The sequence below is a fragment of the Scaptodrosophila lebanonensis genome, unplaced genomic scaffold (genome assembly GCF_003285725.1).
Source record: "Scaptodrosophila lebanonensis strain 11010-0011.00,11010-0021.00 unplaced genomic scaffold, SlebRS2 tig00000001-arrow-pilon, whole genome shotgun sequence".
Lineage (NCBI taxonomy): Eukaryota > Metazoa > Arthropoda > Insecta > Diptera > Drosophilidae > Scaptodrosophila > Scaptodrosophila lebanonensis.
Window position 1 is genome coordinate 509,048 of NW_022060529.1, and position 20,862 is coordinate 529,909.

Sequence of the window (20,862 nt, forward strand, 5' to 3'; positions counted from 1 at the left end):
CAGTAGTATTCCTTCCATTCATTGCACTGAAATCGGTTTATTTTTGTCTCGTCTGACCAAATCACCTTCCCCCAATCCTCTTATATAACACTTTTCTCAGACAGAGTTGTTTGCTTTTTTGCTGCTTTGATTATAGTAGCGTTTGGTCTTGTCTTTTGGAGAGAAAAGGTGAACACATATCCTTTTTTGATTACATTTGCAAAATGTTAAACTGGGCTAAAATGCTATTTTTGTTGCTTTTTCTTTCCCCATATATATATTTTTAGCCAACATGTATCCACATGTGCTCCCCACTGCAGGTGTCTGCCTACTTGACAAAGTCGATGAATTTCAAATGTATCCTCAATTCGCCACAACATGTTTTTGTTGATTTATAATAAATCATCTTAAAAATTCAATCACAAAATTAGGCTATAAGGAATTAAGACTGAATAGACTGAGATAATTGAACCTTTTTCACTAATTTGTAAATTTGAGAAACGATTTGAAATAAAATAAAAAGTTATACAACATTTCGTAATTAAGAAATAAAAACAAAAATTTCTACAAAATAGTTAAATAAAAACGTTTCAACCTATCTATTTAGATTATTTATGTTTTCAACATTTGTTAGTACTTCTTATATTTTTTATTATTTATTTAAAACAAGTTTTCCGTATGCACAATGTGTGCTTACAGAGTACACATTATTTCATAGGACTTGGTGGGCTTTCACTATTTTGTACATGTAGTTTTAATGTTGAACATGCTGGCACTGCTACTAATGTTGCGGTTTTCAGTAAATTCACAAAATGAGAGCATTTTTTATTTATTTGTTTTAATTACAAGCGCCATTATCATTTACTTTTCTGACTAAAGCACACAGACTATAAGGTCGTGCCTTTCCCAACTGCTAGACAGTTTGGAGCAAAATGTAATTTGAAATGTTCGCCCTGGCTGTGTTTTTGTTTCAAAAAGCAAAAGCAATTTGAAAACGCACACAAAATCCGATTATGTCTTCACAAACCAATACATATGTTATGCTGTTACTTATGCTTTTAATTAAAATGATGTGCGGTCTAATTCACATTGCACATTGCTCATACGCACTGTGGCAAGAATATGTACATATAAATTTGTACCAATCTATTACAATTTCATGCTGACTTATTAAAAGCACCGTGTTAATGCTTAAGCCGTAACCTAAAATCCTTGACAAATATTTGATTTATTAACAGAGATTTAATTTCTTTTTGTCTTGTGTTACGATAAGTCTGTATCACGCCTCGCAGGTTTTCATTTGACACGGGTCGAAGCAAAAAGTTAACAGTTATGATTTAGGTGGATATTTTGTGGTGACTTTTTGTAAATAACTAACTGTTTAAAGGCAACAGATCAATGTATAAATATGTGTATTTGGGTCTATGTCGAACGTTTCCCGTTTTACAAGGCCATGGCCTTTGATTTGCCGCCTGCATGCGCTTCTGTTTTGGTTTGTTAACATCGAAGACTCGAAAATGCGCCAGCCCTTGGGTGTGGAAGGAACGTAATAGGACATGCGCTTGTTTGCCGACTGAAGGGGCTGTTACTACCCCTAATATAATGCCCACAAATTCAGTATCCACATATCCACTTCTACTTGGCAATGAACGATAAGATCCACATAATCAGCGTCCACATGCCACAAAGTTTAATTGTGGATTGTGGCATGTGGATGTTGAAGGTCCTTCCCCCGATATAAAATTGAAAGTCCACATGCATGCCGCAGACATTGTTGCTTCTATTTTGAATTAAATTCCTTAAACTTCATTCCCAATTATTTCCACAAGTTCATCATCCAAATGGATGCCACGGACCAATATGCTCCTGTTGTGGGGAAATTACCACTGACAGCCACTCGATATCATTTAGGCGCTAATTTCGCGCTTTGCGTGCTTAGTCCTTGACTAGTGTTTGTGTTGAGCAGACGTTCAAAACGGAACAAACAAACAAAAAGGCAAACAAAAAGGTGACCAATAGAGGCAGGCACAGTAAACTTAATTTAATTTAAATGCCGTACCGCAGAGTTTAAGTCATTGAGCACGTATTTAAATTATTCGACATGTATGTTTGTGGTTGACATTTCTTCTGCTAGAAGCTGAATTAATTAAATTAATCCCTGAGCTAGGAGAATGACATTTAAAAGAAATTAGTTCCTGTGCTGAATAAACATAAATAACTGTGAAAAATCCAACAAAAAGTTTAACATTTCATTATTAAATGGAGTGCACATCTACGAATCGACAACCAGTACAATCTATAATTGTGTACACGTATGTGTAATAAAACAGTCTGAATGCCTAAGCTTTCAGCAAAGGAAGAAGGTAAGCCTCGACTAAGTGTATAGAAATATGAAGTTTCATGAATCAGTGAGCAAACAAAATATAAAATGGCAAGTCAGAGAGACGACACCAATAAATTTTGTGATAAGGGCGATAGCAAAAATTCTGACACCTGTCAAGAGAAATAATGGAATATATGAATATGAGAAGATTAAAATGATAAGATGACGCACATTTGTGCAGCGAGTGGAAACGCAGATAATATTTTTAAACTTTAATTAAAAAGAAGTGCGTGATTTGGCAGCTGGCTGGTGCCGCATCGTATATAAATTAAACAGTTGCTCACTTTTCATATTTCTTCTTTAATTTCGCCAAAGATTATGAACTTTGCAATAAATTTTAATAATTAAAAACTGAAAGTAATAATATTTGTTTCTTCACTAAATTCAAACTTTTTGTGAGATTAAAAGTTTGACAAAATGTTACAAAAATTGTACTTGTGAAACAAAAATATTGGGGATTTTGGAATATATATTTTTGCAAAGGATTTTATATTGAGTATAGCTCAACAAAAAAGTCTGAAATCTTTAAAGTCGGAAATTATATACTTGTATGTAACAAACTTTAATTTTTTGTGTCTACAACTTTTTGTAAAAAAAAGTATGGTATCTCTTTATAAAAGTGTAAGCATCTAATTTGATTATGTCGGAAAAATCCCATTTAAAGTAACCAAGACTTAAAATAATAAAAATCCAATTTGATTTTGCTAAATGAAATGTGAGTGAAAGCTGAAATGAAAAGAGTGCCTGTCTAAGAGATATTCAAAACCCAATCAACAGTTAATGAACGAACCCCAAAAAAGTTGCTTGCAGCAAATAAAAAGTCGCAACTATGTAGTTTCTGTTGTATATTGAAAAAGTCGCGATTGTTTTACTTTCTTTAAAATTTTCAGGAGATGACAGGTGATTGAAGCAAAAAATTGGTATTATTAAAGTTTGCTTTCCTGTTTGCAGACTTTCTTTTCGTAATAAAGTTTTAGTACGTATAAAAAACGTTGCTAACTTATGATTAGGCTTTTACAAATTAAGCAAGTTCTTAAGAAATGTTGGCAATACGAGAAATTATGTTCTTAGCCGTTCCATATTGAAATGAATATTTTCTACACAGGTCCCATAATAATGAGACTGGCTGTTAAAAACATATCCGTTAGTTCAATTATTTTGTATAGGTGATGATGGTACTATAAATGCATCAACACAAAATTATTATTATTATCGACGAATCCAACGTCGATCAGAATCGGGGTAATAAAAATTTTTTACAAGTATATCATTATATGCATAAAAACCCAGTATATATCTGCTTAGTGGACATAGAACAAAGTGCTTCAATTGTTTTGCTTAAGCATATCATTCATGTCGAATTAAACTACAACATCCAATTCGTTGGCAACTCATTCATCACAATAGTGAGGAAAGCTAAAAATAAGCAACAAAAATTGAATAACCCCATTAATTGATCGTATTGTATGAATTGCTGAACAAACCCACTCTTTGATATATGTTATGAATAAGAGCTGTGTTTGTGTGTTTTTTTTTTTTTGTGGCGTAAGCAATCAGTGCGGACGTTGCTTTTTATAACATCGCCCACATCGCCATGGGCCTTAATGCCGCTGTATCGAGTACAAATAGTGTCATTAAAATTGATTCGAATGTACACATATTATATAAATATGTGTATGTATATATGTACATAGCTACGTTGGTGTCTGTGTGTGTGTCGACGACGCTATACACCAATCTATTCATATGTGTAAGTGCTCTGTGCATATTTAAAGAGCAAACTGACTCCACCCGGTCAGGCGCACTAATGAAGTTAGGCACTTGTGCCGTCAATTCGTTTTGGCACCCAAAAAGTATGCAACACATTATTTATATGAGGCCATTAGGTAAGCCCTGGACGACCATCAATGTGGGCGCTTAAATACTTGTGCTGTTAAGCTCAATATTTCATTTTTACGATTTATGACAGCAATCCCAAGATAATCTTGGATTTCAAAAGCAATCCCAAAATAATCTGTTCTTTCCTCAAAATAAACAATGGGCGCATGAATAAATGATTAGGCAAGCGGAAAGGTGTGCGAGTACTCATAGATATACAAGTGCATTAAGTAAGGCCCTTTATTACTGTACAATATGTATGTAATTAATTTTCTTTTGTGTTTACAGTGGCCGGCGGGCTAACGCCTAAAATGTGCAAACAAACTTTTCGCCGTTTTGATAATTTAGTTGCACGCGTGTGCGTGTTTGCTGTGTGCTGCTCCTGTTGAGCGCCAGGGCACAAGTGCCTACCAATATGTGTGTCCGGCTATGTAATTTTGATCAATTTTTTGGGTGGCCGCTTTCGTAATGAGAATACTAACGGTTGCATTTTCATTGCTGCTGCGTGCCATGATAAGCGAAGCGAAAGCTGCCACAATTTTGCAAGCAATTGAAAATAATTGAGGGATGGCCGGTAGCCCGACTACAGATAGAGATTCATGGAGGTCTGCGTAAATGAATGTGGGAACATCTATACACAATTCATGGTTTATTTTATTTTCACCATAAAAATAGAAAGTAAATTACATTGCAAAACGAAACAAAACATTTTCAATTACGTAGCATAACATAAAAAGAGAATGGCGAGCTGGGAAAAAGGAATCAGCAACCAAACAATTGCGCTCTGCAATTCATGGTAGGGCACTGAGCTATAAGCCGTTGTCGAACCGGATGCCATGGCGCAATCAACACAATCACTCAGTAAAAACATTTGCACAATAAAGTAGATGGTCGATGTTAGCACCTGGGTGAGCACAAAAGGTCAACCTTGGACCGGAAATTTATTTCCACTTCATTTTTTTAAGAATACACTGTGGGCATATATCTGCCCGGCGCTTCTGTTTAATATTTCAACCTATTTATTGCAATATTACAATACAATTATTTGCATACTTATAATAAATATTTGCCTGTCTGTCCGTATGAACACTTATAAGAACAAGCTAGGCACTAAACACTTTGCATACAGAATTCTTATACTTATGTGATTATTCAGACCTCCGTTTGTATAAATTAATAAAATTTAATTTGTCAATTACTTCCGGTTAGTGCTTATATGTCCGTTTGTCGAGTTTTATCAGGATAGGCCGATTTTAAAGGAAGCTATAGCCATAAATGTAACCCCTGCAGCTGTTCTTGTTGCTTATTCGGCCGAACTCTGTGCTGCATTAATTTTTACAAATTTTTAAATTTGTTCTTTATATGAATAGGTACACACACATTTAAGAATGTTAATTTGATTTGAAGTAATATTGTATTATAATATTCTAAAACACTAGTAAGATAAATTATAATATTATTGGGCTGGTTGCTGTTTTATATTTAATTTAATAATTGTAAAATCTCTTTCTGAATTATTTATATTATTTTAAGAAATGTGCGCATTTTTAAGAAGTTGCGGCAAGGTCGAAAGTTAACATAAAAATCATTTTTAAATTTTTTAAAACCCATTTGGGTTTGGTTATTATAAAATAAGTAATAAAAAACATATCACATAGTTGGGAAAATTTAGAAAATGACTTGCAAATTGTTTTTACTCTCTTCACATGTCTTTAGGTACCGTTGCACAATTAGGCCTAAGCCTAAATGTAAGCGATATTTGTTGCAACCAGCGCCAAATTGGAATAGGCACTTAACAGGGCAAGTGGCAAATAGCAAGTCAAGGGAAATTTGATTTTGGGGATTAATTTTCAAATGAATTTACGTCGCTCTGAATTCAATGCTTTGCCTAATTGTACAATCTAATGAGCATAGCTACAATGTTACTTCTCAGATGGGAAGTAGAACATCTGCCAACGTCGCGTCGTCCCGTTAATGTTATTAAGAACATACTCGTAAGCACAGCCACACAAACATAGGGGAGAAATTGACTATAGAAAGTTTTCTTTGGCCTAAACAAACGCATAGCTTTCAGGCGTGACTGAAAGCCTATGAAATTAAATAATGTCTCAAATTACTCGGAACAACATGAAAAAATGATATCTCTGAAAATCGTGTACACGCTTCTTTAAGCAGCTAAGTAAAGCAGCGAAACCCCCTAAAAAGGTTGTGGTGCTTTTTATGGAACTTAAACACAAAGAACGTGCCCGTGGCAGTCTTAACTTTTGGCGGGTGACACAATTTGTTTGGATTGGCTTTCTCTTAAGTCTTTCGCCTTTAAATGGCTTCCAACGAAATTTAGCACTGGAACCACGCAGTGCCAATAGCCGCAACCACCTATACTTCCTCCAGGTTCGAGTAAATTAAACTTAAATCACAGCCAAATGGTAGCATGCCACACCATCAATTGATGCGACATCAACATCACCAGCACACGAGGCATGTGTGGGCGTCATTTGGCGCTACGTAGTCGTCGTAAGTTGAATACTTTGTTTTCTGAATTTATTCGTTACGGCAGCTCGGACGGGTGCAAAGGAGCATTTGCATATTGCCTGAGCTGTTGGACGCCCACGTTGACAAAAATAACTTAATGAACCAAAGGGCAACATTTATTCATTAAAAATATTGGCTAGCCGCAACCTGAACGAAAACCACAGTGGATATGCCGAAGTAAACAGCAATTAGCCCGCACATGGCACTAACGGAGCAGGCGGGTTCAGTACCAGAACAGAAGATGGCACAATAGCGTAATAGTGTCAAAATAAGATTGGGGATAGTATTAATATTTTTTTTGGCAGTGTAACACTTCGAAGTGAAATTCCTTTGTTGACTATGGTTTTTGCTAGAATTCCACTATTGAACATATAAGTATAACATTACAAAACCATGATAGATGAACTTGTAATGGAATAAATATGTTCATGTTTGCTTTAAATATGTATTCGAATTTATTTAGTGAGTTAAAACAGGCACCTGTTGTATGCTGTATAATTTGTTCACATTACAGAGCAATATTGTACTGCGTGTTTGAATAATGAATATTATTTATTTCATTTGCTAATAATGCACGAGTATGTACAATCACATAGTTTAAACTTGAAACGGTGGCACGGTGGCTCCTTCGGCTCCCAGTGCTCTGTGATCCCAAGTCGTCCTAGCTGGTACAAAAAAGTGAACAGGGTTTTAAGGACAGTGTGTAAGTCAATCACACGAATAAGTAACTTGTGAAAATATATACATATATAGAAAACCATTGCAAATTTTACGATGCTATAAATATGTATAGGCATCAGAGCTAAGCCGTAAATTTGGGTCCAGACCAAAAACACAGAGTGTAATTTTCTTTGACATTGTGAGTTTGGGATGAGCAATAAAATTGGCGCAGTGGGTCATAGCGTAATGTAATAATCTATATATGTATGAATGCTTATAGACCGTGCGTCTCTTAAGCAGTAATCCAGAATAAATTAAAGTGAAAAAAGAGAAAAACTAGAATGAGCAGTGCCAGCTGCAACAGAAAAACAAAGCACAAACTTGGCATGCCTATGGCTTAGGGGATATAAAGCTCATATTATTTTCGAATCGTCTACCGATCTAGAATACCTGTGTGTTACATATCAAATTTCACACTAAACGATTATATAATTTTACCTTTTAGAGACACACTATAAAGAGATCTGTACTTTATTGTAAAAGGCATTGTTCTTACTTGAGCTTTCTTGAACCAATTATGAATTAATCTCAAAATTAACATGTAAATGTACGGCATACAAGTAGATACAGCGATTAGGTTTTTTCAAAAAATGTAGATAAGCATAAGCCACCACGCGGAAGTGCTCGAGGTTAGGCTATTTATATTTGCTAATGTGCTAAACCTGTATGCACGGATTTAATGCTTATATTAAACGAAAAAAAAAAACATGTACTACATATGTGTAATATAGGGACTTTAAAATACTGAACTTATTGAAAGTATGTGTAGTGTAGCATAAAATATTAATGCACATAACTCGGAAGCATATAAGACTAAATGTTGCACTAAGTGAGCATATACTTATATTTTACTACTATTTCATATTCAAATCAAAAACTTCGAAAATTTTACTAAAAACATGTTCAATTAGTGAATATAATATGAATAATATTAAAAAAAAATGTAATACTTTGTTATTAAAGAGTGTAGTTAAATTTACTATATTCTACACACTCCAAATAACAAATAGTTAAATTTACTATATTCCATACTAAATTTTAATATTTTTCTCAACTTTAATTTGAAGTTTTTTGTGGTCGATTTAAATATACTAGAAATTTATTACTATAAACTTTAATTGACTAGAATTCTCAAGTCGGTTTCCAGTGGTTGTGTGGTATAAATACAAAGTGAAACCCCTTGACATATACGTATGTGTGGTCGTTAGGTATGTGTTAAGTTAGTGTATTCAATCAGCTTTTCTTCACTTTAATATTAATATTGATCGTAGTTGAAAAGAGTTAAATACAGTAGAGTAGACAAAAAATTTGAGAAATATTTTATACTTGTAACAACTAAACCTTTGGCGTGAATCAAATCCACGTCCACGTCATCATTTGTTATCGTCACACTTTAAATTAAATGTTTTAATATTCAACTTGAAATTGAAGTATATACACACTTTAAATCTACCAAAACACACGATGGTGCAAAATCAATGGTAAAATTAGTTAAATCTAGTTAAATCTACATGAAAATATTGAAATCTCCGTGCTTTTTTATTAGTGTACATTGGACGTATTTATATTCGTAAGCTACCAAGTAAGATTTTTGAATAATTTAAATTAGTCTGCATTCCGATTCCAAGCGACAAATATGCATCAATATTTACAGTAGAAAAATTAAACACATTGAATTTGATCCATTTCTTCTTATTTTTAAATACCAAAGATTTTTTTAACAAATTATGAATCAATCTGAAATTTAAATAGTATAAGTATATATATATAGTCCAATTAATAACTATTATCAATAGTGAATATTATCAGTAAAAATAACAAACAAAAAAAGAGACAAAAAATGTACTTAACACTATAAACAACCGTTTCATTTAAAGATACCAAAAATATTTTCTCGCTTTTTAAACTTCTATTTAAAGCTAAAATTTCTTCTACTTTTAAAGGATGAACACGTATATACAATTGACTGACAATGTCGTGTTCAACATATTAAATGTTTGAACATCATATTGTAGTTGTCTATTGTAACCCAATCATAATAATATTTAATTTTCTCTTCTCTGCTTGCAGGCACAACCGCGAAGGTTGAAATCCTCAACTTTATGGCAACCGCCACAACAGTCGGTTACTGAGAAAAGTAAACCACCGGCCACGTCAAACGCCAAAAGCATTACATAGCAGCGGCCGACGCCGCAGTTGAAGCCACAACAGCACTAACAACTGTTAGTTACACTTGAAGCGACAGTCCCAGCAACCACATCCAGCAACAAGACCTACAGCTACAACTATTGACAAAATTAAGCTGAAAAATCGAAACGAGCTAAGACCCATTCGCATTGACATTCCCCATAAAAGCACTTGCTTTCAATCGCAGGCATGGCTACAACAACTGCAATAACAACAACAGAAAGGATAGCAGCAACTATAGGGGCGTTAGCATCAATTGCCGACGACGATTTACTAATGGGTGGCAATCACAGCAGTAATGCCAGCATTTTCAATCTCGACGTCGACTATACGCCCGTAGCCCAGCGCCCAGAAACCTTCATTGTGAGTGCACTCTTTGCACTCATATTTGTGGTTGGGGTGTTGGGCAACGGTACATTGGTTGTTATCTTTTGCCGACATCGTTCCATGCGTAACATACCGAACACGTGAGTAGATTAAGTCCAGAGAAGAAAGCAGCAACAACAGCTGCGGGCAGAGCATGGGCAGGGATTACACTTATAGCTATAACTTTCTTTACATTCGACCTATTCGCCCTTAAGCTGAGGGCACAATCCCAAATTTGAGTTAAAATTTCCAAGAGTTAATATTTCAAAAAGTCAAACAAGTTAATAATGCCGGACAATATATTTTTAGCCGAGACTAATCAGCAATCAAACATAATGTTTCTCAAACCTAACTATTTATTATTTTGCCTAATTCTGCCTTCTAATTCAAGAATATATTTTCGCAATCTTGTAAGGAAATATTAAGTTAAACTAATAAGACTCGTTCTAAGTATAAAGTTAGTGTAGCAACAAAATATAGTTTGAATAACATTTATTTAAATTTGAAAAATTGTAATGGATATGATTAAGGCTTTCGTTTAGAAAAGTGAAATCAAAGTCAAAGTTTTAAGGGGTTACATTATTGACATTATACTTGTAAGATGAACTTTTCCTATTCAGGAGTGCTTTTATTCCTTCTGCAAGTATATATATTCCTTTCGAGATCAGTTAATTAGCCCTTATACCCGCTAGGGTGGTAATTAATATACTTATTGATTAAAAATTTTAACTTTTTGTTTTATTTAGCTAATAGCTTGTTTTATATCTTTAGCTACATTCTATCTCTTGCGATGGCCGATTTGCTTGTCATACTGGTTTGTGTGCCGGTAGCCTCAGTTGTCTACACGCAGGACAGTTGGCCCTATGGACGTGCTGTTTGCCGTATCAGTGAATGCTTTAAGGATATATCAATAGGCGTATCGGTATTCACATTGACGGCATTATCAGCCGATCGGTATTGTGCCATTGTCAATCCATTGCGCAAACTACAGGTGAGTGACTGGTCGAATAGACCTTAGTGCGGTTAGCCAGACTTCAAAACAGGCCCATGCTGTCGATTTGCAGACCAAGCCTTTGACGGTTTTTACGGCTCTGATGATATGGTTGGTTGCCATTTTGTTGGCCATGCCATCCTTTGTGGTTTCCGACTTGCAGGAATATGTCCTAAACGATGCGCAGAACCTAACGATTCAGGTGTGCACGCCATTTGGTAAAAATCGCACGAATGTGGAGCTTTATTCCAAGTAAGTGAAGAACTTGCTAAATATTTCTATTGATGCAAACACATTTATATTTTGAAAATTTTATAGATACACGGTCGTGGCCAAGTCATTAATCTACTATCTGGTGCCACTCTCCATCATTTCGGTGTTGTATTTCCTAATGGCCAGATGACTACAAATTAGTGCTCGAGAAATGCCGGGCGTCAAGTTGAGTGTTCAGAGTCACGCTCAGGCACGAGCTCGTCGTCATGTTGCACGCCTGGTGGTAGCTTTTGTCATAGGTAAATATTTCATCCTGATATATAATATTAGCTATATTCGAATTTTGTTTGAAACCTGACCGATTTGAAATCCGCAACTTCTGAAATCTTCCTATTTACAAAATGTTACATGGGTGGTTGCTTGTCAAAAGTATGTGTATCTTTTAAAATCTTTATTTAAAATCTGCCACTAAATTGTCCCCTTAGTGACTTCAATTTTTATACCCTGTACCCGTAGGGTAAAAAGGGTATATTAGGTTTGTGCAAAGTATGTAACATACAGAAGGAAGCATCTCCGACCCCATAAAGTATATATATTCTTGATCAGCATGACGAGAGAAATCGATCTAGACATGTCCGTCCGTCTGTCCGTCCGTCTGTCCGTCTGTCCGTCCGTCTGTCCGTCCGTCTGGATGAACGCGAGGATCTCAGAAACTATAAAAGCTAGAATAACCAAAGTTGGCATCCAGATTCTCCTAGGTCCGAGTAAGGACGAGTTTATTTTTTTTTTTTAATTTTCCCCCCCTTCCCCCGCTGCAGAATTTCGTCAATAGCGTCCACATTTCAAATGCTACATTAACCAAACTTTGCACACATAATTTATATATAATTGTCTACTGTTGTTCATCGGTCAATTCTAAGAAAAGTTATTAGCGAAACAAATTCTCGCCAGTACAACCCCCCCAAACTGCAGAAACAAGTTCGCTCTTCTTCTTCCTCTTTTTGCTGCTGCTATGGGCACATATCAGTGACGGAAGTTTACCTGGGTACAGGGTATTACACTGTCGGGCTTGCTCGACTGTAGCGTTCTCTCTTGTTATCGTTAATTTTGTGTTGGTACTATTGTCAAGTAGATTAATGGCAAAAATATTTCATAAGATTTGTTTTTAAACTAAATAATTTTCAGAAATATAACCAAATTGCTACCAAACCGTTGGGGACAGTTAAAAGTTGAAGTCCTCTCCTTGAGAAGAGACAAAATCTTCAGCTTTTGAAATATATTTCTGTCTATTTTCGTGATTATTTTTAATTTTAGTGGTTCCGATTGATAATACTTTATTTAATGTGCTTTCCATTGCAGTTTTCTTTGCGTGCTTCTTTCCTTATCACTTTTATGAATTGTGGTTCCACCTGCACCCCACGGCCAAGGAAGATTTTGACGATTTCTGGAACATTGTACGCATCGTTGGTTTTTGCGCCATCTTTTTGCATTCCTGCATAAATCCGGTCACTCTGTATTGCGTTTCTGGAGTTTTTCGTGCCCACTTTAATCGCTATCTCTGCTGTTTGTTTATCTCAAGTCAACCGAGTGGAATGCGTCACTATTCAAATGGCTCGGGGATGTTCGATACCAGCGTGGTTAGCTCATTCCGACGCTCCACTTATCGCTCCTCTTTGTATATAAATAACTTGACCAGTGTGGAGGCAGATCCCCTCAAACGGACTGCAATGTTGAAGGCAGCAGGCAAAAAGTGCAGCATTGCCAGCTCCTCCTCGAGGTTAGGGGGCAATGGACGGTGCTTCGAATCAACTCCCGATTGCAGTAGCACGCTCGGACCATCGACCAGATGAGATACGATGATTGTTCTTCTCCACCGTCAACGCCAGAGGCAACTGTCGGAGTCAGAAGATCAACTATAAAGGACTGTTGATTAGTTGGGTCGCAATTAGGCGAGTGTGATGTTTATGATTCTCTTTTTGTTTTTATTAAAAACATAAAAATATTTAATGGTCAATATATTATAAATTATTGGTGGAAGTTGAGTACCGAAAAAAGCAAACATTTTATTAATTAGATATATAGTATTTCTTTGTGATTATGTTAGATAAAATAGTAGAAATAAATGTTTTAAACGTTTAATAAACATAACTCGAACCATTTTTTGGAATGATCTAAACATTCCATTACATTGAATCTGTTTTAGTTGTAATTAGACAAGAGACCGCCATATCGTGTTCCAGTTGAGAGGTCGTCACTTATAAATTAAACAATAGCGCCTTAACGCTGTTTTAAATTTTCTTTCATTAAGCGAGACGAAAGTTTTTCCATAATTGGACGTGTGTAAGCGCACAATGAAATGTCAACACGCTGAGAACAATTGTGCGAATCCAATGATGAGCCCGGCCTTTTCTGAAGCAGACAAAAGGAATCGGAAGCCAATGCTTGGGCTGCACGTAGCAAGGAGTCTCTCAACATGAAAGGCAAAGTTTTTCAATTCATTTATGTAAGTTGAACACAAACAAGAAATGACAACAGTGGCACTGTCAGTGCTCGGGGGTGGAGGCCCTGTAAAATGAAGCGAAGTGACATTCGTCAACACTTCCGGAAAAGTTAAACCGAAAGTTTGTCGGGTCAGGCGACGTACAATCTATTATACGACTTTGGCTGCATTGTCGACTATCATTAATTATGCGCTATTGTATATTTAATGAGTGACGTATAACAATAAGTCGAAGTGAATCGAAATTGGAGTGACGTATGGAAGTAAATAAATTAACAAATTGAGCTAAGAGTACGAGTAACTGACAAATGCATATTTATGTAACTTTGCCGTACTAAAGGTTAAAAGTAGAACATTTTCGAATGAATAGCGATGCTTGTTTTTGTTATTCTTGTAACGATATATAATTAATCAAATTTTCGTTTAAGCTCTTCGACAAATAACTAGCTTTTACGACATCCAGCAATTCGTTTGCGTTCACATTGCAGTGGAAGTACATAAACATACAAGTATATATATAACCACTTCATGTATAGATTGGAAAGTAATATGCATTTATCAATCAACGAGTCGTAGTCGTCTCCACTGATGCCACTCAACGTTTATGTCAACGTTGGCGATGGCCAAATGAACTTTTTATTTTAATTTAAACCATCTACGATAATGCTGATGATGATGGTGCATGATAATGAGAACAAAAGATGTGTGCATGAATGCTTCAGAATAAAACTGATTAAAAATGTTGCCGCGTCTGAATCGACAGAATTAAACGAGTTGGACAAGAGAATTTATGCGGGGCTGCCGTCAATGCATGCACTGTTAAAAAATACGTGGTTTTAAACATTATCCTTTCGTAAAACGAGGCATGATTGCTGCAACCCTTTAAAATGTATATTTTTAGTAACATAAAATTAATTAAATAATAAGTATTTGATACTGTATTATTTCGATGTACCTTAATTTCTATTAAATTAACAGAATAAAATCAAATTAATTAAAGAATCAAAGCCAACTGATTTAGTAGCTGTGTATAGAAACAAAATTATTGCCATATATTGTCATAGTCGCCCTGTACCAAGCATATCGTATAGATGATAATGAACGACATGACGCCAAAAGTAAGTCGTCGATTGATGCAGAAGACATGAAAGATGCGCACACGCATGTCCTGTCAGGACAATTGCAGCGCAAACCACTCACACTGCAAATAATGGAGGAAGAAAAGCCGTCAATCAATGTCTTTCTCAATGGCGTAGTGTCCACTTACGCTGCGCTCCACCTGGACACACCATCTTCCACAGCCACGCAACACTGTCAAAATGTCCGCGGGCATAGTGCCCATCCAGTCGGCCAGGCAATCATAGCAATACATGTCGACCACAATAGTCCCATATGCGAGTAGACCGAGCACCATGTGATGCAGCGACACCAGTTGTTGACTGTTGCCGCTAATCAGCACAATAAAGGTAACGTGGCCCATGAATATGTTATTCCAAACGGAGCGCGCCAACAGCCAGAACAGGTTCCACTCGTACGCGAGACTAAGCTCCTGCACCAAGTGGCTCAGTTCCCCATATGCGAGTTGCAAACGTTGCAGCTGTTGGCAGATGATTCTTTCACTCCAGCGCCACATTCGCCGCAGCAGCACGGCCCGTAAGTGCATCCGTAGGCGGTGGCAGCGCACATGCATGTGCCAAAGGATGCAGAAATAATGAAACATGAGCGCCGACAGCATGCTTTGGGCCATTAAGTTGCTGATCGATATGAAAACATCACGCCAACTGCCGTGGAGCCAGTATTGTAAGTATGCACCGACGAATCCAAACCATTGCAGTACCAGGAGAGTCCCCTTCAGTATCATTAGCCGCCTTAGGTCCCTCCCAGTGCTCAGAGGGTGCGGCAGCCTGTTGAAATACTTGCTCTCCATACGCAGCATACCATTCAATATATTAGTTAATTGCCGCTCGCGTTGCCAACGACTGCCAATACTGTACATGAAAATTATCGCATTGAGCGTCACATTGGCTATATAGGTGTAGGTGGTGACTGGATTTTTATCCTGTAGTGCGGTTTGCTGATAGCCGAGGAGCATCACCAGCGGAACGCTACAAGCTATATAAACATTATGAATGTCTACATAAAGACGCAACCATACAGGTCTTCGAATCCGGCCTTTGGAGCTGTAACAGTAGCTAACAATGCCATTTAAGGCAAAGTAATAGCTGAGGTAGCGATAGACAATGTTTTCAGTCATGAACTATGCTTACGACTGACGACAGGCGTTGAAAAGCAAATGTATACCACGACCCTTCCGGACGATAAACTAATTAATTAAAGTGCTAATAAAATCTATGGCGATACTTTTTTATAGCCTGTACCCAAAGGGTAAAAGGCTATACTAGTTTTGTGCGAATGTATGTAACACACAGAAGGAGGCGTGGCAGACCCCTCAGTCGATAGAGCCATGTCCCATGTCCGTCCGTCCGTCTGCCCGTCTGTCTGTATGAGCGCAAGGATCTCAGGAAGTACAAGAGCTAGAATAACCGAACTTGGTATCGAGGTTCCTCTAAGTCCTAGGCAGGTCGAGTTTATTTTTTTATTCTGATACACCCCCACTCCCTGTTTCCTGTATTTTTTTTTATAAATTCCGTAATTCTTGGAATTTTGAAATCCAATTTGGTAGTTACATCCAGTTAGTGCTAATGTGTCCGTGTGTCATCATGATAGGCCAATTCTGAAGAAAGTTATAGCCGTAAATAAAGTCGCTGCTCATGCGCTGCCTGCAGCTCTGCCGGCATCGCTGCCCGAAGCTGTTGTTGTTGTTGCTGCTTTGATTCAACTTTGTGCTGCATACATACACTCATATAAACACGCATAGGCACGCGATGTAAATGTATGCTGTTAAAACTGAACATAAGCATGTCTTTTAATTTAATTTAATGAATTAATTCAATTTTTTTAAATAATTATTTAAACAATTTTTTTTTTTTGTGGAGAGTACAGGCTATTTTACTGTCGGGCTTGCTCGACTATAGCGGTCTCTCTTTTGAATCTAATGAAATGTATTAAAAAAAAAAATTGGACGGAAGTGCAGGAAGAAGAAAGGTATACTTAACACTTTACTGATATATATAAGGCGCTTATTCTCTATATTGCTGGTTAAGTGGATCATGGGTACAATAAACCCGACCACAATCAGGCTAAAATCGTGGAACCGATCCAAGCCATATGTGTTGTAGTAAAAGTAGATATATTTCTAGCTAGGGCGAAGTTTTAAATGCAGATTAAATCCACATTTAAAACACAATTTTTAATGGCTATCAAAATGTTTATAACTGCTTCATTAATATAAGCACAAGAGTAAATATTGTTGCAACCCATGCAAATGCTTTTAATTCTGTCCAGAAGTAGTGCTCACATTTCCTGGCTTCTGCGAACTTTTACTACGCGCGATATTGTATTTGTAGACACGTGTTATATTCAGATTTGTGGTACTCATCTGATCGCGTAGGTAGTTAAGGTCATGTTCGTAGATCTTCAGCTGCTGAACCATCTGACCAAGTTGCTTGATTACATATTTTTCGGCTTCATCCAGGGGGAACTGCATGTGAACATTGCCAGGAATTACAATAGTAACTGATTCCACTGGCGGCACAAATACATCTTTGTATACCTTATTAAAAAGCTGTACCCTTGTCATGAATTCAATTTTTTCCTCCTGAAATTTCTTGATCAGCTTCAGATTAGCTTTAGTCATTTCTATATTTATCTGCTGCTCCGCATAACTGGGCTCCAGTTTGAGAGCCAATTCGCCATAATTACTATATTTTTCAGTCAGGACACACAAGGGCTCCTCAAAAAAGGGCTTGCGCTCCGCTTTGGCTACATAACTCTCTATGTCCTCAATGAAGTCTGCAGGTTCTATAAAAGTGTATGTTTTACTCCCTGCTGGCAGCGGGGGCTTTTCGATTTGCTCCATAAATGCAAACATTTCGTTACCGTTTTAATACTAATTGAATAAATCCTTAAAATCCTTATTTTTACGATAGTAGTGTCTTCTTCATATGCCTTATAAATACAAACATTTTGATGTTATCGCCTAGCTTTCAATATTGTCCGAATGAATAAAAAATTGGATCAATAATATAAAGCCTGCTTGTTTTGTTCTGATTAGTTTAACTTATATAGATTAGAAATTGCGAACAGTAGTAACGAAATGCCAGAGCGGGAGGGGGAGGCAATAGACTATAGTTTGCCTAAAGTAAATTTCCCTTACCTAATAATTACAAGTACATACAAGTATAAGAATATACTTCATACTTCAATGTTCTTATGGTCATTAAAAATAAATAATAATCTATCTTTATACTTTCTGAGATCATTGAGCTCATTTTCACAAACAGCAAACGCATGGACAGATGAAAATGGCAATATCGATGCGTCTTCACGTTTATTTGTTAGGATAGTTAAGTTGATTTAGAAAATGGAGTAGTTAGTTAAGTTTGGGCTGCGACGGAGGTAAGTTGTTTGTATTTTGACAGTGACAGCTACTTTTAAATAAATATATATTCCCATAACCGCTTGTTGGATATGTATATGTATGATATATGATAGAACATTCTGGCCGACAAGCATACCCTGGCCAGAGCGATGTTGTTAAATCTAATAACTGACCCCTTTCATAATCTTATACTCATAAATATCCAAATTCGGTGTCGGTATGGTTTAAATTATACTCTGTACATGAAATGTACAAGAATATATTAGGTTTGCGCGAGCTGAAAAATGTATATCTATTCTTGATCAGCATGACAAGACGAGTCGATCTAGCCCTGCCTGTATGTCTGTCCGTCTGTCCGTCCGTATGATCACCTAGATCTCAGAGACTATAAGAGCTAGAGACACAAAATGTTGCACAAAGATACCTTATGTGTGTACGCTGTACAAGTTTGTTTTATTTTTTTGATTTGATTTTTGATTTTTGAATACGCAGAAAATGATTTTCCATAACTCCCGTATTTCTTAGAATTTTTCATTAAAATTCGGAAAATACTTCCAGTTAGTGATTATAAGTCTGGTCGATTTAACAGGAAGTTATAGCCATATATGTATACATGTCCAAGCAGTGCCCGCCGCTGTTGTTGTTGTTACTGCTTTGCACAGGCACACGAGACATACACAAACACACACATACACGCATAATTATTCTGCACATATAGAGTATTTTAAAGTTGGGACACCCGGCTTTAGCTTTTCTACTTGTTTTGTTGTAGTTTTCTTCGATTTATTTTCTTCTTTTTTTTAAGCTTATGTATGTGTAATTAAAACAAACCATTTTCGACCAATTTTTTTGTATAATTAATAAAAATTTAATTTGCCCTTTATTGTTACTTTCTTTTATAGAACATTTATACAAGTATCTACATGAATTAAAGTCAAAAGCAACCTTTCTTGTAAAAGATATCATATTTCAAGCACGTATAATCGCATTCTACTACTATTCCATGATAAAGTCCTCAATCTCGGCTTTCCATTTAAGATCCAACTGATTTCGCAGCGTCTTAATGCGATTTTCAAAATCATATTGTACAAGTATTAGAATGGTGTGAAGTATATAAGCGGATAGAGCTAATGCGCTAGCATTATTTAGCGTAAACATTCCACCAGCATTGATTTGGAACTGACTCTGCGCCAATTGCAGTGAAAAGAGCTCCAATTGGCGGGCCAATCCGGGCGACAATTGAGGTAATTGATGATACAAACGTAATAGTTGACCTGTACGATGATGGGCAGCTGTCGTAGCCTCGCAATTCCAGAAGAAGATATACAGATCCACATGTAGTAAAAAATAGAAAAAACCTCCCACGGCAACCGTTATACTACTCATAAAAAGGTAAATATCTGCTCTGCCTAGCAGCATTAATCCATAGTAGCCGAATATTACGTGCTGCAGCAGAAAGCCCAAGAGGGCGCCAAGTGCGGTATATTTAAGACAATCAGTTAGCCGCTGAGCGAGTATTGTAAGCATAAAATGAGCTCGGGACATGTCTCTTAGCTGCTTCATGGCATAGATATGTTGCCTTCTTCTATGGCGACCAATTTTGTCATTGCTGAACCTCAAAGATCGTTGCAGCAATTTCAATTGCCGGTTCAGATACAGAAAACGACTTTGCAGATGCATAAGACTTGTGAAAAACTGAAAGAGCGTGCTGTGAATAACATTTTGAACGTTGGCCAAGTACACGGCTACCAACAGACCCTCCCAGGTAATCTCTCTGATGATAAAGAGCGTCGTTGTGAACGTGATGACGGACTGTAGTACTGTGGTTATATGCTTGATTATATACATGTAATTCAATTTCTTATCCAACGCTGGAACCGGCTGAAGCAGCTGAGCATAGCGAGCATCCATTGCAAACAATATCTTTGTAGACTGCAGCAAGACACGCTCCCGTTGCCTCCGCAATAATATGATTAATGTTACAAGGACTAGTCGTACGCCTCCCAAAACGTAATCGGTGTGCAGCATGAGCCAATTGCTTTCCAAAGACGTCACTTTGTTGCTCACTAAATGTGCAAGAACTGGTATACTTCCCATTATAATAATATTCATTATGTAGGCCCAAATGCGAAACCATTTCTTATGCACAATACGCCGATCCGAGTAGTCCACAATATAACTCAAAGTTCCAATCAGAATCGAGTAGGCGCATCCGAATATTAACAATTCGTTGCGTAGCCGGCTATGCCAGGAACTGGTCATTAGGAGCGGTCCCCGGTAAAAGCAAACTGAACACTAAAGTAATGCCGAACATTGTGGATTGTTTGTGGCGAGCAACGACAATCTGCGCACTAATTGCGGAAATGTCATCATAATTACGACATGGATGTAAGCATTACTGTAATTAATTAGTATATACTCGTATGTATAAAAAGAAAGGTCAAATTGAAGATTTTTTTGTAGTTCAACATAATGTGATAAGGAATGGGTATAAATAAAGTATTATTTTAATAAAATTTTGTTTGCAAGCCATAAGACTTATAAGCTTAGTTTTTGTAAATTTATTCAATATCTAAATGCACTTATGTATGCATACAATCAGACGCAACCTG

The 20,862-nt window shown here is 36.6% G+C and overlaps 3 protein-coding genes across 3 annotated transcripts; 1 reads left to right on the forward strand and 2 right to left on the reverse strand.

Moving 5' to 3' along the window:
- The first annotated feature begins 9,868 nt into the window (after positions 1-9,868).
- Positions 9,869-13,099, forward strand: LOC115634456 (neuropeptide CCHamide-2 receptor-like). Its single transcript, XM_030532180.1, is given in 5 exon segments — positions 9,869-10,146; positions 10,817-11,036; positions 11,110-11,288; positions 11,355-11,548; positions 12,609-13,099. Coding segments are annotated over 5 exon segments (1,362 nt in total).
- A 4,041-nt stretch (positions 13,100-17,140) lies between these two features.
- LOC115634459 (prefoldin subunit 3) lies at positions 17,141-17,740 on the reverse strand. The gene has a single exon (XM_030532184.1). It carries the CDS (start codon positions 17,738-17,740, stop codon positions 17,141-17,143), a length of 600 nt encoding a protein of 199 aa, XP_030388044.1.
- A 1,506-nt stretch (positions 17,741-19,246) lies between these two features.
- Positions 19,247-20,512, reverse strand: LOC115634460 (putative gustatory receptor 22f). The gene has a single exon (XM_030532185.1). The coding sequence runs from the start codon at positions 20,510-20,512 to the stop codon at positions 19,247-19,249; it is 1,266 nt and encodes a 421-aa protein (XP_030388045.1).
- Positions 20,513-20,862: the final 350 nt, after the last annotated feature.

Coding starts and splice junctions, on each gene's coding strand:
- LOC115634459 (XM_030532184.1), bottom strand. CDS start 17,740: ATGTTTGCATTTATGGAGCAAATCGAAAAGCCCCCGCTGCCAGCAGGG.
- LOC115634460 (XM_030532185.1), bottom strand. CDS start 20,512: ATGACCAGTTCCTGGCATAGCCGGCTACGCAACGAATTGTTAATATTC.